This window comes from Coturnix japonica, chromosome 18 (assembly GCF_054131305.1).
Source record: "Coturnix japonica strain WE chromosome 18, WE-NBRP24, whole genome shotgun sequence".
Lineage (NCBI taxonomy): Eukaryota > Metazoa > Chordata > Aves > Galliformes > Phasianidae > Coturnix > Coturnix japonica.
The window spans coordinates 11,356,072-11,370,798 of NC_140680.1; the positions used below are offsets into that span (position 1 = coordinate 11,356,072).

General features: G+C 39.2%; 1 protein-coding gene and 1 long non-coding RNA gene across 7 annotated transcripts; one reads left to right on the plus strand and one right to left on the minus strand.

The window, feature by feature from the left end:
- Positions 1-10,979, minus strand: UBLCP1 (ubiquitin like domain containing CTD phosphatase 1). Of its 5 annotated transcripts, none has more exons than XM_015876360.3 (11): positions 10,933-10,979; positions 8,345-8,535; positions 7,833-7,924; positions 7,374-7,459; positions 7,167-7,282; positions 6,392-6,490; positions 5,454-5,491; positions 3,456-3,554; positions 3,228-3,344; positions 1,859-1,986; positions 1-1,060 (listed from the first exon to the last, which is right to left on the minus strand). In XM_015876360.3, exons 2-11 carry the CDS (start codon positions 8,496-8,498, stop codon positions 1,033-1,035), a joined length of 957 nt encoding a protein of 318 aa, XP_015731846.1. In that variant the 5' UTR covers positions 8,499-8,535; positions 10,933-10,979; the 3' UTR covers positions 1-1,032. The 5 variants fall into 5 exon arrangements, with proteins under 5 accessions (XP_015731846.1, XP_015731847.1, XP_085375419.1 ...); XM_015876361.2 differs by having other exon boundaries at positions 8,345-8,538; XM_085519293.1 differs by having other exon boundaries at positions 8,345-8,538; positions 10,793-10,979.
- LOC107320462 (uncharacterized) lies at positions 10,972-14,294 on the plus strand. Of its 2 annotated transcripts, XR_014935669.1 has the most exons (3): positions 10,977-11,045; positions 11,746-13,633; positions 14,053-14,294. It is a non-coding gene; the product is annotated as an uncharacterized LOC107320462 (long non-coding RNA). The 2 variants fall into 2 exon arrangements; XR_001558265.2 differs by having other exon boundaries at positions 10,972-11,045; positions 11,746-14,294.
- The last annotated feature ends 433 nt before the right edge of the window (positions 14,295-14,727 follow it).

A 14,727-nucleotide genomic window follows, 5' to 3' on the forward strand; every position in this document is an offset into this window, starting at 1 on the left:
TTATGAAAAAGGTATTTATTATTTACACAACTGCTATAGTTCCTTAAGAACAATATATACCATTTTTATTTGAAAGGGTCAGACTTCTTTCAAATACATGAACTGCGTAACGCACAAGTGTTGGTAATGCCAAACAGCAGTCACATCACACTTCTACAGTGCAGGCATAAGCAGCGCAAGTAAATGACGTTTTAAGAACAGTATGGCTGGATATTGTATTTAAACACAGTGTTTGCACTTGGACAAGATTGAGCTAGAAGAGAACAAGGGTTTTGTTCATGCTTTGTTAGGGATGCGACTTTCCCATCTGAGGCCTAAACCCTTTGTTTGATGTATGAGAGTTTTTCAGGCAGGCTGCTTTTCACTTACCAGATAGGAATGGGATTTTCTCCCTCAAGTTGCAGTCTTGTTTTCCAGTAAACACTGCTTTATAGTACAAGTTCACATACTGGGAGAAACTGTCCACAGAGGTGGTACCTTCCCATCTTACTGTCTTGCACAGAGAAACACTGACATACTAATACATACCAAACTTAGACAACTTGTATAGATTTAAATACTGGACTGGGTGAGGGAGACTGTTTCTAAAGATGAAGGGAATAGAGGGCTTATACAATTCATACACTGTCAAAATTGGCTCCTTACTCAACTTTTTTGGTCTAATTGTTTTTTTTTTTCTAGTTTCAGAATGGTTTTGGTCTTTAATGGTTATGGTTGTACTTCAGAAAAGGAGAAGAAACTATTTGTAGTAACACTGTAGAACTGAACATTAGAAAAAGTAACTGTCTTGTTTCTCCCACTCTGAGCTTATTGCTGTGATCTTTAGGAGAAAACAAACAAAATAAACCCACCATGAAACAAAACAACAACTAAAAATAACCCACAACCATCCAACTGGAAGACCAAGTATAGCAGTCGTTCTGGCATTGTATCCAGTGTCCAGCACTATTATACTCTAGCGTATAAGCAAGGAAAAGTCCAATGATCTGAGTGAAGTTCCCTTTGATTCAGTGCTAAACAACTTTGTTACTGTTATTGTCCTTGTTTCTTTGAAAGATACCTGAAAGAAGCAAAAATAGTTTCACACAAAATAAGCAGGCACAAACATATTCATCTTTTATATGCACAAACTACGATTTTTTCACTAAAATCTAATTATTAATAACCAGAAATTAGACTGTGATCAAGTTTGCAAGGCTGTTCTTTTAAGCCCTGAATGGGTGTATTTTTAATAGCATATTGTCCACGCTCTTTTTTAACATGTATTGAAGATCTAGGCTAATGCATAAGATCAAACATGATAATTTTACCTAAATGCTTCAGCTGGTCATTCTACAGCAAGAATTAGGATGGTAACTGGTGCTTAATTTAAGCATTTGGAGAACTTGGATTTGTAATGCTTACGTTACTGGTGAATACTGTAGTACTACACACCTGGATAGTGCCTGAGAGCCACCCTAACAACACAAACCTCAGAAGTAACCTCCTTGCAGCAAAGGATGTGAGATCTGAACTGACAGCTTAACTTTGTAGGAGTGGAGAAAAGGAAGTTTACAAGGATCAGGCTTCTTCAGAACTTTTTTTTCCCCCCTTTTAAGAAGCATAACTGCTTCAGTGATCCTGAACTCTGAGGTAGCAGGAAAAAGAAGGTCCATTCTGTCAGAAACTTTCTCTTCCTAGAGAGGCAGCCTAAACACTTCAGCCCTTCTAAAATCCTGCTCAAACTAAATGACATTCGTAGCTTTAAGTCACATCCAAGTTCACCAGCTGAGCTGTTTCTGGTCTTTCTACAAATGATATTAAGCAAAACACAGTGGGGTCAGGAACAGAAAGAAGGAAGATATTTGACTGTTCCTACCTTTCCCAGTGTTTATGATTCAGCTCCAAGAAGTCATCTAATTTTGCGATTTCTTTGAGGTACTGAGTGAGCTTTAGAAGCTCCTTGTCTTTATCCCGATTTAAATGTGCTTTCATAAAAGGCCTTATCTATTAAAAAAAGAAAAAGTGGTTATCATCATCTGCTCCAAGTGAGAAAAACACGATTCTACAACGTTTACCACATAGTCAAAATATTGTCAGTGCTGCATCAAATTTTAACTTCTTTTAGGTGAGAGGAAGAAAAAGTTTTCCATTAGCAGTCACCTCCAATTTGTCTTTTTATTGATGCAATCTGGATTTCAGGGGTTTTGTCTTGCATGCTCACCAGGAAGAAATTCGTTCTGTCAATCTTGTATTTCTTCAAGCCTTTCCCTCCCGGGCAGTCAGAATGATAAATCGATCTGCGATGGACTGTCACATTTTCTAACATGATTTCATAGATGTTTTTGCAGGAGAAATGAGGGGGTTTCAGCTGTGCTTTGAGCTGTGTGGTATCCTTGGAACCAGATGCTTTTTTTTTTTTAACAAAATGCATCTGACTATGATCACAGCTTCTGTGACAAGAGATGTTAGATGTAAAGCTTGTCTGACAACTGCTTTAAGCTTGGAATACAATATACCTGTGCTTTATTTTAGTGATTCAATGTCCTTGTCTGCAGCTCTGTTAGTAACATTTTGACAAACACCTTTGAAATCTGAACTAGAGGGAGCTCTCTGGCTAATCCTCTCCCAGCACAATCCTTGATTCTCATAATTTTGTGCAGTTCCAATCAATGCCATCTTGACAGGTATCAACAATTGCCATCTACCTCAAATTGTGGATATTAGATATGATTAGAAGTTTTAGAGCAGGAACTAGTTGACAGTTTTATAAAATGAAATATTTGCTGTTTTGCAGTCAAAGTGGCTGCAGGTATTAATTACCAGTGGGGAACAAAATGCTTGTCATTGTGTTGATGTGCTAACATGAAGTACAGCAGCTTGTTATTTGATTTGTTTTCTGAATACAACCACTCTTAACGATTCAACATCACATTTTAATGTTGCCCGTCAACAATGTCCACATTGATTATAGTTTGCAGTAACAACGTAAGCAGAAATAACAATTTAAGTGCTTTGGAAGTCTCTTAAAAGCTCGTTTAGGGAATCAATGCTTTAAAACTACGATTAGGGAAGTTCTTGTCCAACCAAAGGGCAATCTAATCAGAAATACAATAAAATATGCACCTTTGCTAATTAAGAACAGTCTTACTTTAATATAAAGCAGAAAATATGAGAAAGAATTATATTAAATATTTAATATATTTTATTAAAAAATGGTAATATATAAAATTTCCAGTTAATGTTACCTTGAGTCCATTTTGTGGATTCATTAGGAAGTTTCGGCCAATATCATCAAACATAATAGTATTCTTTTTGCTGTAATATTCTGAAAACTTTCCCCAGATAACACCAAGAGGCTTCACCTGCAAGAATAACATGTAAAAAGAACCCTGGTAAACCTTGTTCTTAAATATTTCAATGGAATTAACATGTAATCTGAATGTAGAAAATAGTGAGGAAAGAACTGTACTTACATCTATTAGTCCTCTTCGAGGGGTGTGCACTGTTATCATGGCAGCACTGTCCAACATAAAGGTTATCTTGTAGTTTGCATTAGTACTCACACCAAGCTCCTGCATCACAATGATTAATTATTAAAGCTTCAGATGATAACAATTCTACTGCTGTACAGATGGAACCATGTTATAATATGTTGTCAAAGGGTAAGCTGATGAGGATGAGCAGAGAAGTAATAGTAAAATCTACTGATATCTACTATGTGACACACATTGCTGCTTTAACTTCTGATGTATGTGACAGCAATAATGTGCAAAGCTGCTTAATTGTGGAGAAAATATCCACTGTAACAGTTGTCTTGCAGATATACAGCCACACTTAACTGATTGCTTTTATATGGAAAAGTGAGTCTTGCAAATGAAAAGTGCTAAATACCAAGGTTAATGTCCTCTTATACTGAAAAAGAGCTGTTCTGTATCATCTGAATTCTGGGCATAAACAGATGGAGAATAAGAGACTAAACATAGTTATCTGACATTTCTCTTTTTAATACTTTAAAATAAACTCATCAGTGTCAAGTACTGCTGGGATCATTGCTCCCAGACAAAAGGCAATACTTGAAGAGATGCAATTGGTTTATGGAGAAGCAACAGTTGTATTTTAGTGTTAGGAATCTCAAGAGATGAGACACAGCAGTAGGCATGGGGAGGTTGTGAACCGCTAACATGAAAGGGCTGGAAAGGTGACCAGTGGAAGGTAAACAGCCCTGTTTAGAACAGTGGTCTTCCACTAGATTTAATCCTACTGCTATGATGGATTCTGCAGCAAAACAAAGGGTTTTCCCTTAAATGGTAAATCCCACATGCAAGATGTGATGTTCGTATTCTATTTCGTCACACTTGCACTTACCTCTATCTGATACAGTGGTTTTGATACAGCCTGAAAATTAACCACATGGTAACAACCACAAACTGTTTCAGGAATATTTGAGCCACAAACCTATTCTAGCTTGAAGTCATAGTTCTGTATTACAAAGCTGCAGTTACAGTACCTTTATCAATAAAATACACTTGATTTGTAGATAAAACATAAACAAGAGATGAAATATTAGTACAGAAATACAATGTTTGCAAGTCTCAATACTAATTTTAATTGTGCTAATCCCAGTTCAGAGTTCTGATTAAAGGTTCTCATTTCTGAGATTTTTCTGAAGGATTTTTGCTTTAAAAAAAATCACTGCAAATTGCTGTTTTGAAATAGACAACATTTATAAATTCTTTGCTACGTTACAGCCTAAAAAAAGTCAATTTAAAAAAAAAGGTGAGATAAAGTTAAAATTTGGATGGGTTTTTTTTTGTGACTCAAGCTTTGATTTATAAACAAAAACCAACCCACCAACCAAACGTGCAGCAGCACATCTTACTAAGCTCATTAGGTTTACAGCTAAGCGTGGCTGTAAATATGTTTACTAGGTCAGCTGTGCAAAGCTGGCTTGTTGCCCAGTTTAGGTATAGAAGAAACCAGGATTGAAAGAGGAGCTTTTACAGATGTTTTAATAAAGCAGAGGAAGAAACAAAATCACACAGCTGAAAGAGGTACAGGATGATGATGAAAAGTTTTCTCTTGATAACCTATTCCAGCATGCCACATCTGTCCATTCTCTTAAAGAATTGTGCTGTGCTTGAGATTAGAACTCTGTAATTAGAGCTAAGATGAAAGCAACAGCAAAGGCTATGTGACTAAGTTTCAGCAAGTACTGACTTGTGCTTAGTTCTGCTAAATTTAGTGCCTTCTGCTTTGATGGTTTGTGTGGAGTTCTAAAATTAGATTTTATCTAGTTTTGTGTCAAAGGTATTTTAAAGTGAATACAAAGATTCAGAAAGCTTGGATTTTGATTAATACAGTCTCCTTGGTCACTAAATCTCTCTATAACAGTGAACATGAACCCAATAAACCCAACTAGATGAACAGCAGGCTAGAGTAGTAACAAACTGCACCTTTTCAGAACAACTTACTTTCATTTTAGCTTCAATCCACTTCATATTGGTAGCAGCTGGAAGAAAAGGGATAAACCAAATAATTATTTATCAGTACATCATTGATAGATTTTAAAAACAAACAAGCAAGCAAAAAACCATTTATGTATCACTTTGTTTTAAAGACTTCCATTTCAAAAAGACCCATCCTTGTCACAGCTTTCAGGGTTCACTGCTTTCATGACAGTCTGCCTTCATGGAAGTTTATTTTAATTTGGAAAAGATTAACTTTCAAATGAAAACCAGATTAAGCACTGCGTGCATTTAAAAACATTTTTAGATCAGTTGTTAGTGAATTACATTCTTGAGAGCCATAGAACAGGCTACATCTGGTTTGAGGAACATTGTCTTTATGGGATTTTCTCCTGGAAGCACTGTAAGAATTCATAAGGTTGAGAAAGGACAAAGTATCAATGTTGCCAGCTGACCTAGGAATATGTGGAAGCATCGTTTCAGACTTTGAAAGCTAAGTTTTGTAAAACAAGTTTAAATTTTATGTTGGCTCCAGCTGTCAGACAGGAAGGGAAGCTGCACTAAAGCAAAGCATCAGTCATCCCTATAGACATGTGAGTTTGGTCTGTTTCCAGTTTTTTATTGCTATGGCTTATTGTCTAGACTGAAATTATTTGTAGAGCTACGCTACCCAGTAGTGTTTGAATGCTGGTTTTATAACTGTGTTATTTTAAGCATTTGTTTGTTTGTACAAAGTAACATTCAGTAAACGGATATTGAGCTTTATACTGTTATTAGATCCATTCATAACAGCAATATTCCAGGTGAATACATCACAGCTGATCGTTCATGTACTGCTTTACATCTTGTAATTCACATAAAAAGTGATATAAAAGCCTCCCAGCTGGAGTCTGCTCCAAATGATAGTTTATAATGAAGTCTTAGCACTGAGTACATAAACTTACACCAAATTACAATATCATAATCCTCATATGCAGATGTCAGGAACTCATGAAGGTACGGCCTCATCAGTTCTACTCCAGTTTCAGCGCAAGATCTGTGGTCTAAAAGGAATACAAGGCAGAAATTTATTATAGAGTGTCAGATGTTAGGTATGACTGTCCTGTTCACCCAGGGACTTGAAATGTTTCGCATGAGAAGCACATAGAGAACTCTGAAATTTTGAAGGAACTTATAATAAGGCACCATTCCTACTTTAAAGGTGCAAAGAAGAAGGGATATTTATCTGTTGATCCTTAAAGGAATTTGCATGCTTAGCTTTGGGTCTGAATATCTTTAATGAGCCTAAAGAGTCAGACGAATTAATTCATCTGTTCATTCTAACAGCCCAGATACTGAACAGAGATTCTTGCAAACTTAGTCCAGTTGATCTTGTGAACATACAGAGATCATTATTTTACAACAGTGTCTTGTCCTGCCATCATCATGACCAAGATACACATTGGTCAATAGAAGAGTTCATTGGATAAAATCCTAAACTACTTTTTGCATCGTCTTGGAGAAAATAAGTAGTTGCTGCACCAAAATCAATAATATACAACATTTACAAATGCCAATGCTTCTTAAAATATGAGCAGAGGACCTCAAATTGTTACAAAACAGAAGTTACGTAGTACAACACAAGCCAAAATAACTGAAGTATATTTGTAAATTGAACCTAAGGAACTGGCAAATAAATCGCTCTCTTAAACCAACCCCACAAGTTGCATAAAGTCTCACCAAATAGTGTATAATCAACGTCTAGCACCAGCAGCTTCTTTCCTTCCCTGGGAGGATTCAGAATTTCCACTTTGTATTCTTTAACTCTGCGAGAAATTTTTAGTAGATTTTCTTCCCTAATATAACAGTACAAAAAGTTACAGTTCATTAAAATGCATACAACACGTTCCATAAGAGGACAGGTTTTTAATAGCTCGAATTCCGAACCTGTTTTCTACTTCCACAACTTCCTCTTCAATATCAAAGTCATTGATGACATCATCGTTATCAGGAGGCGGCCCAAGAACATCTTCCTAGTGGAATAATAATAAAAGATAACTGGGATTACTAAAAGAAAGCAGTGCATATTCAGACCCAGTTACTGTACATTACAGTCAAAAAATGAAAATTAACAAAGGTGATTTTACTTCACGAGTAGAAAAAAATGCTCAAGTACAGTGATGATTTTGTTTCAGAAGTCAGTGGGGATATCACAGTTGTAAGTTTGTACTTTAAGCCCAAAACAACAAGGGACTTTAATGCTATTCAAGTTTTACAGAAAAGTTTACATAAATACCAGAAATCTACTGCAGTACTAATTTTGCAGTGATTTAAAATCATAATGAGGAGACATACAATCTTCCTTTCCCCCCTCTTCTAAAGCTAATAAGCAAGTAAAATATTTACCAAACTCTCTTCACGAGTGCCCATCATCATGATTTTAGTATTTGGTTTTAACTTGAGTGCTCCAAGCTTAACATCATCCTCCGCAGGTTTCCCTATAAAGCAATAAGAGTTCCATTTGCTTTTTTATTGTTCATTTTTGTTCATTTCTTTTTCTTTTCAAACTGAGAGATTTTAGTAAACTGTCAGTATATTTCATGCTTAATTGAAATTAGCAACCCATAAAACACAAGAATACTCCAAGCTGCATTGTCATCCTCCATCACAGACATGCTACTTGTCTGACTAACAAGAATTAAAAATGTTTAAGGTACACCTGCTGCACATCAGCCATTAAAAATGACCTTTTAGATGTATCAGTAATGAACTACATAGTGATGTATCAGATCCCTCTGTGTGTGCTCATTCAAAAGCAAGATCTAGGAGGTAGATGCTCTGTTAATACACACATCTTAACTAAGCTAAGAGGATGCTCTTCCTTAAATATCTCACAAATAATAAATACAAATAGTTACCCTTCATCTTAAGTCCAAGTAATTTTTGGCGCTCTGGTAACACTCCAGTAAGGCCTTTAAGAGATTGCTTCAGATCCAACACAGTGTCCTCTTCTGATAGCGAGGTTATCGTATACTCCTGTCCTCCCCATTTTATTATGAGAGAGAGAGACATCCTTGAAGCATATGTTCAGTGTTATTTCCTGAAAAATCTGCTGGAGGAGAAAAATGCAATGATCATGTAAGCAAGAAATAGGAGTAGTTATTTCTTTTTTCAGAAGACAAACATTATAGTCTGTTTTTACATTTTTGTGATGTTGTACATCAGTGAGCTGCTTGTTTTGCATGCACAGGTGATAAATGTTAATACAGTGCTGAAACTAAGGGAGAAAGAACAGCACTACAGCTGTGGCTTTGAGTTCCACTTTGATGTATTTAGCAATGTCACACTCACTGTCTGCTGTAGCACATGCTCGCTTGCTGTGTGTTCAGTGCAGGTACAGCTTTTTGCAGCACAGCCAGCACTCAAGCAGAGCACTGCAGCATCAGAGAAGTCATTTCAATGTCCTCTGCAATAATTTCACAATCAAACCACTCATAACATACGTGGCTATTAAACAGAAAGTAAGAAAGTCCTAAAATACACAAAAAAACCCAACCAAAACAGTTCTGAACCAACAGTTCAAGTGGATCGAACACTTTCCCTACTCACTTTCACTGAGATCTGTGCAGTAGCTGCAGTAATACACCTCAGGTCACGTCTCACTGTAGCAATATCAAAGCAGTTTGAAAACAAAGCCAAAATACACACCTACACGGTACAATTACACGGTAAGAACTGCACTTTCATTGCAGTGCTGACAAAATAATCGTAATTACAACTGCCTTTAATTTACGTCAGATCATTTATGTGAATTATATTCAACAGTTTATTCCCACACTAAAGACAGAAGCAAGATTTCTAACTTTCTGGGAAAGGAAAGACATGTTTTCTTCCGCCAAAGTTTGGAAGCAGAGAATCAAGGAATGGGTATGAAAAGGCCATTTCAAACTGTCAGAGAACCAGAGAAGGCCTCTGCACAACTAATGGTGAGAACGCACTTAAAAGATTGATGACCAAAAAGTAAAGAGAGAAGAGCCATAGAAACAAAGTAAAACCAAACCTGAGGGTGTCCACCTTCAACTGTACCAGGCATTGCACTGTACCAGGCAATCCAGGTCTGGCAATTCCAATAAAAGCCAGAACTCAAAAGTCTGACTCCTCATCCTCTCCAGCATCGCTCTCAGCAGTTACCTGCTCTCATCCAAAATCATTCCTGCCTATACAATATCCTTTGTTAAGAACAATCAAATAATTATTCAGACATACCCACCAAGCTCAAATCAGATAAGAAATGGAGGATCAGACACAACCTGCCTGCTGTGCACAATAAAAACCATTCTTCCTCACTATCTCCTCTAAGATCCCTGAAAACAAACTGAATACATTTTAGAACAATCAATTTTTATTATATTTTAAAATATCTCCAAATATCCCCAAATTGGACGGGGAATAGTATTATCCTGTGAATTAGTATTATTCTGTGAAAGATGGCCTTAGAAGTATTAAGAGAATCAACTGAGGTTAAGGCTGCATATCAGCAGTGTTAGCTCATCACAAATAACCTCTGCCCATAAACCTCAGACCAAGATTTCTAGGCTTAGAAAGACGAGTTTGTGGCCTGCTTTCTCAACTGTACCACATGCCTGAAGTCATTCTGCAAGCAAATGCACTGAGTAAAAGCAGTAAGGAAACTTCTCAGGCCTCAAACTGAAAGGATCCCTATGAAGCAGAGCACTCATCAGCTGCCAGTCCTCACAGAAGTACAGTTATCTCAGGATGAAGGTTATCAGAAACACCAAACAGAATGACCGTTATTCAGTGCAAAACACTGATGGAACTGGGTGTGGACAATAGAATCAGTGTTTACAGGCAGGGAGATGGAACTAGATGATCTTTCAGGTCTCTTCCAGCCCAAGCCATTCTGTGACTCAATGAACAGATGAGGACCAAAGAAAGTCACAGGGATTTTCAGTTCAGTTCCTATGGGTTGTATAGAAGGGATAGTGAAAGATAGTGAAACCAAGTTTGTTCTAGTCATTGTCAGATGGATGATATTGTCAGAGCCCCGAGGGCCACCAAGAGCCTAAAGTTAAAAGGGCACTGGGGCAGATAAAGCGTGGTTCTTGGATCTGGGAGGGAGATACACCTCCATGTTTCTGGGTATTCCACCCCGCAACGTAAAACGTGAGCACGACAAACCCAACCCGCGGGATGAACAGCGGCACGGAACGGGGACGGAGCGCTCAGAACGGCCGTGGATCCCCGGCTGAGTCCGGTCCCGGCGGTGACACGGGGAGCGCAGAGGCCTCGCGGCTGCAGGCCCCGCTGTGCCGCGGACGTTGCGGGGCCAGGAGAGACGCGCTCACCCCTCGCACCCCCGGCACGGCAATGCCCGGTGCTACCGCGCACGGAGCCTTCAGGTCCGGCCTCCTACGGCGATAGAGGCCGCAGAGCCGTTATCCACAAGCCCCAGCCCCACCCGCGGCAGCGCGATGCGGCCCCTCACCCTGGCAACGGAACCGGCACCGACCCGCGATCCGCCGCACCGGTAGCGGAAGTGGAGCGCGCCGGAAGTGGAGGGATGGCGGATGTGAGCTGGTTCCGGTTCGGTGGAGTGGGGTGTGTGGGTTGTGTTGGTTGCGGTCTGTCGGTGTAGGCCCAACCGGGACCCTGCATCCAGGCGGGCCGGGCCGGGCCGGGCCGGTACCAGCCGTAGTTCCGTAGTGGTGTGTGTGTGCCGGGAGACGCTGAGATGTGTCAGAGTCAGAGTTATCACTGCTGCAGAGTTATTTTGCTGCTCTGTTCTGATAGGATTTCATTATTTGATTTAATTTTATTTTTGAGGTAAAATCCACGGGTGGCACCGAGCGAGTGGCCTGGCACGGCCCACAGCCACCAGTTCGCTGCCATCAGCTGCTCTCTTTCATTAATAACCTTCACAGGAGGTTTATTGATGTCCTGAAGTCCTTCGTAGCTTCTAAGCTACATGGCAGAGTATGGTTTTGTATCCCTTGAATCAGTGGTGCCGTGTTGGGGGCTGCTGGGATGCTCAGCTGTAGTTGCTTTGTGCCATTGATAACGAGTGTAGAAGGAAAACTTAGTTTGTGCAAAAATGAGCTTTTGCATTTAGATGTTCTGCTCCTTAGAAATCGTTTAAAGGAAAGAAAACTATCAGTGCTGAAGTGTGATGTAAAACCAGGTGGGAAGGATATTGACTGCAGCTGAGGTCAGAATTAAATCTGCAGGGGAGGAATAGTGGATGTGTCGGTCCTTTAGTCTTATTTCTTGCTCAGTAATGACCTTCTCCTTTTTTGTTCAGTGATAGGAAATGGAAGAAGAAAGGAGAGCTGAGCACAGCGCTGCAAGAACTGTCCCTCACATTGTGTTGCAGACCTGAGCAAGGTGCAATATAAGAAAAAGCTGCACAGAAGGCTGGTTTTCCACAGTCTTTTTTTCTTCTGACCGGGAATTAATTTTATGTGTTTCCTGCTTGGATACAGATTTTAAGTTTTGTTCTATATTCAGATTTGAGCATAAAAAGTGCTCTGGTTTCCAGAAAAACAATGCAAATGGGAGGTTACTTCACTGGCTGTTCGTGTCAGGTGTAGCTTCTGACTGCACTCAAATCCCTGTTGAACCAGTTAGTGTGTATGTATTCTGTTGAACCAGTTAGTGTGTATGTATTCTAGTCACGAAGGGCTTTTCATGATAGTTCCCCTCTGCAACTATCGTGCTCTGAGGCAGCACGGTACAGTAGTGCTGGAAAGCTTCCAAAGTTGCAAGTAGTAATTAAAGTCACACCCTGTCATAAAACTATGCACCCTGGAGGCCTTTTTAAACAAACTCAGGCTACAGAAATGAGACTATAATGTGACCAGCTCTTTACTTACAATCATTTTGATACATTCTAATAACTTCCTAATTGGCCTTGGTAAAGCTCTCTTGTGGAGAAGAGGCATTAATTGTTTTTCTGTTTGGTTTTGGTTTGAAAAAAACTATTCAGTGTTTCTAAATGATATTTCATTTTGGGTATGATGATGGTTAGTCATCACAGATGTTATAGATGTTAGCCATACACATGGCTTAGTGTCCTGAGCCATGACTAGGACTACTTTGTGCTCAACACTGCTGAAAAATGCTCTGATTCTGGTGGTGTTCATGTGGCATAGAAAAATATGTCCTTAAACTCAGCTGTAAGAACACACGGTGGTGCTAAATCCTAACATTAATAAGTGCATAGTGTTAAAGGAGTTTCACTAAGACCATATAATTGCAACTCAGAGCCCAAACAGCAGCATCTTTGTACAGAAAAGTTTGTTTTGGGGTGGTACTCTTTGGGTTTACGCTGTGGTAAATTCTAGCAGGGCAAGGAAGAGGGAAAAGCAGTGAGGAAATCTTAAAGCAAATGTCCGCTCTGTGGCATCCCGATATACCCTATGCCTGGGATGCTCTAGGGTGAAACTAAAGAAACTTGTTCTAAGCAGGCAGTAACAGCAATGACATGTGAGAATGTCCAGCTCTTCAAGTCTGCACTGTCCAAGTGTTTCCAGCCTAAGGCAGATTTGTGCACAAATGCTGTCCTAAGCTCTTAAATGTAATACAACAGACAGCGTGGTTTACTGGACACTACCATCACTGTGCCCCAGGAACAGCAATGTATAAATGCGAGCTCTGATTCTGAATCACTGTGTGACTGTGGGCAAAACAGTGAGACTTTGCAGTGTTCAATAACGCAATGTGCTTCAGTAGCTGGCAGCTCAGCTGGAGACATAGAAACGTCTCTGGTTTGTAATGAAACACATTTTCAAGTTATCACTAATACAGTGAGTCTCTGTCTTGGCTTCATTATCAATAAGGTGGAAGTTGGACCAATATTTGTACAGCTTCCTCACATGAGTTTTTTCCAAATTATTTACATAGTGTTGGCACTGTGAGATGTTATAAATACTAGAGGTTTGTACCCATCTAATATGTGCTGCTCTGATTGCTGAATGTGACCATTATTCTTCTCCCACTATTCAGCCTAATTATTTTTATTTTATTTACTTAAATTCTTTGTATTCTAAATCAAGCCCCACTGGCAAGGGATCTGGGGAGAGAACTGTGATTCTTTTATTCACTGAACAAAAACTGATTCATCATTTTCCTTACATCACCTCTCATCTCTCCAGCTTCTCAACACAGACATTGGTATGGCTTTCCCTTAGGTAAGTTGTAAATCGCAGCAGCTGTGTATTTGTTGGGAGTCAGCACTCCTCAGAGCTGTTAAAGTGGTAAAAATGTATGTAATCATATGAGATGTAATTATGAGAGATACTGCAGAAGTGGTTTCCTGAAGAGAGTGAAATAAAGATGAAACTGTGATACTGGGACAAGATAAATTGCTAGAAAGCTGTGGAAAGCTGAGAGAATGACAGGAAAAAATAAGAGTCAATATGAAGCTGAGAGATGGGGAGAGATTTAGGAAACAGGGTTATAGACAATGAAAAGAAGTTCTGAGATGGGGTTAAGGAGTGAGACCTGCTGAATCAGGCAGATACATTTGCTATGTATGTGCTTGGACCCAGTAATTCTTCTAATGTATGTGTTTCTCCAAGAATAATAGTTGATTTGTTTCTTTATTCAGTGAATGGGCTGAAATATCAAGAAGAGAACATCAGCTTTGGGGGCTGGCTTCCATTGATGTGTTAAGGTTGTACATACAAGGCACAAAATCAGGTTTCACAGCCAATCTTAATTTTCGTATGTAATCGTTGTGTGACTACATCTCACAGCGCGACCTACTGCTTTCACATGTATATGCATGAATATTTCATGAAACAATTCACTGTGAAAGAAGCTTCAAATAAAACTGCCTGTTTTATTGTCTCCCATAGGCGTGCAGCGTCCTGCCATGTCAGCGTATTTTGCTGCTTTAGAGAATTCTTATGAGGGTTTTTCTTTGTAAGCAGTTTGAGGTGCTGGCGGTTGTCCATCCACATGGACAAATCAAATTGCCAAATCATCTGAGCCCTGAGAATGTCTTTTGAAAGCTTTAATGAGGTGTCACCAAAGTGGTCCTCTTTAGTCCCTCAGCTGCTGTTCGCTACAAGTTTGTAATCCAAATGCCTCTGCTCATAATGAGAGACAAACAGTCATGGAATTAATTATTGTTATCACTCAGTGTCAAATGTGGAAAAGGCTTTAAAATTACTGAGAGTTTTAAAGCAGAAGGTTGTGGTACTTGACGAGTCAGATCTTGCACCATTGCCCCTGACTTCATTCAGCTCTGAATCGAAACCACAAAGAACAGAAGTGACTC

Excerpts from the sequence above, each read along its gene's own strand:
- UBLCP1 (XM_015876360.3), bottom strand. The coding sequence starts at position 8,498 with ATGTCTCTCTCTCTCATAATAAAATGGGGAGGACAGGAGTATACGATA. Across the intron at positions 6,491-7,166 it reads CGTTGATTATACACTATTTG|ACCACAGATCTTGCGCTGAA; the intron begins GTGAGACTTTAT and ends TATTCCTTTTAG. Across the intron at positions 1,987-3,227 it reads ATCCACAAAATGGACTCAAG|ATAAGGCCTTTTATGAAAGC; the intron begins GTAACATTAACT and ends TTTTTTTAATAG.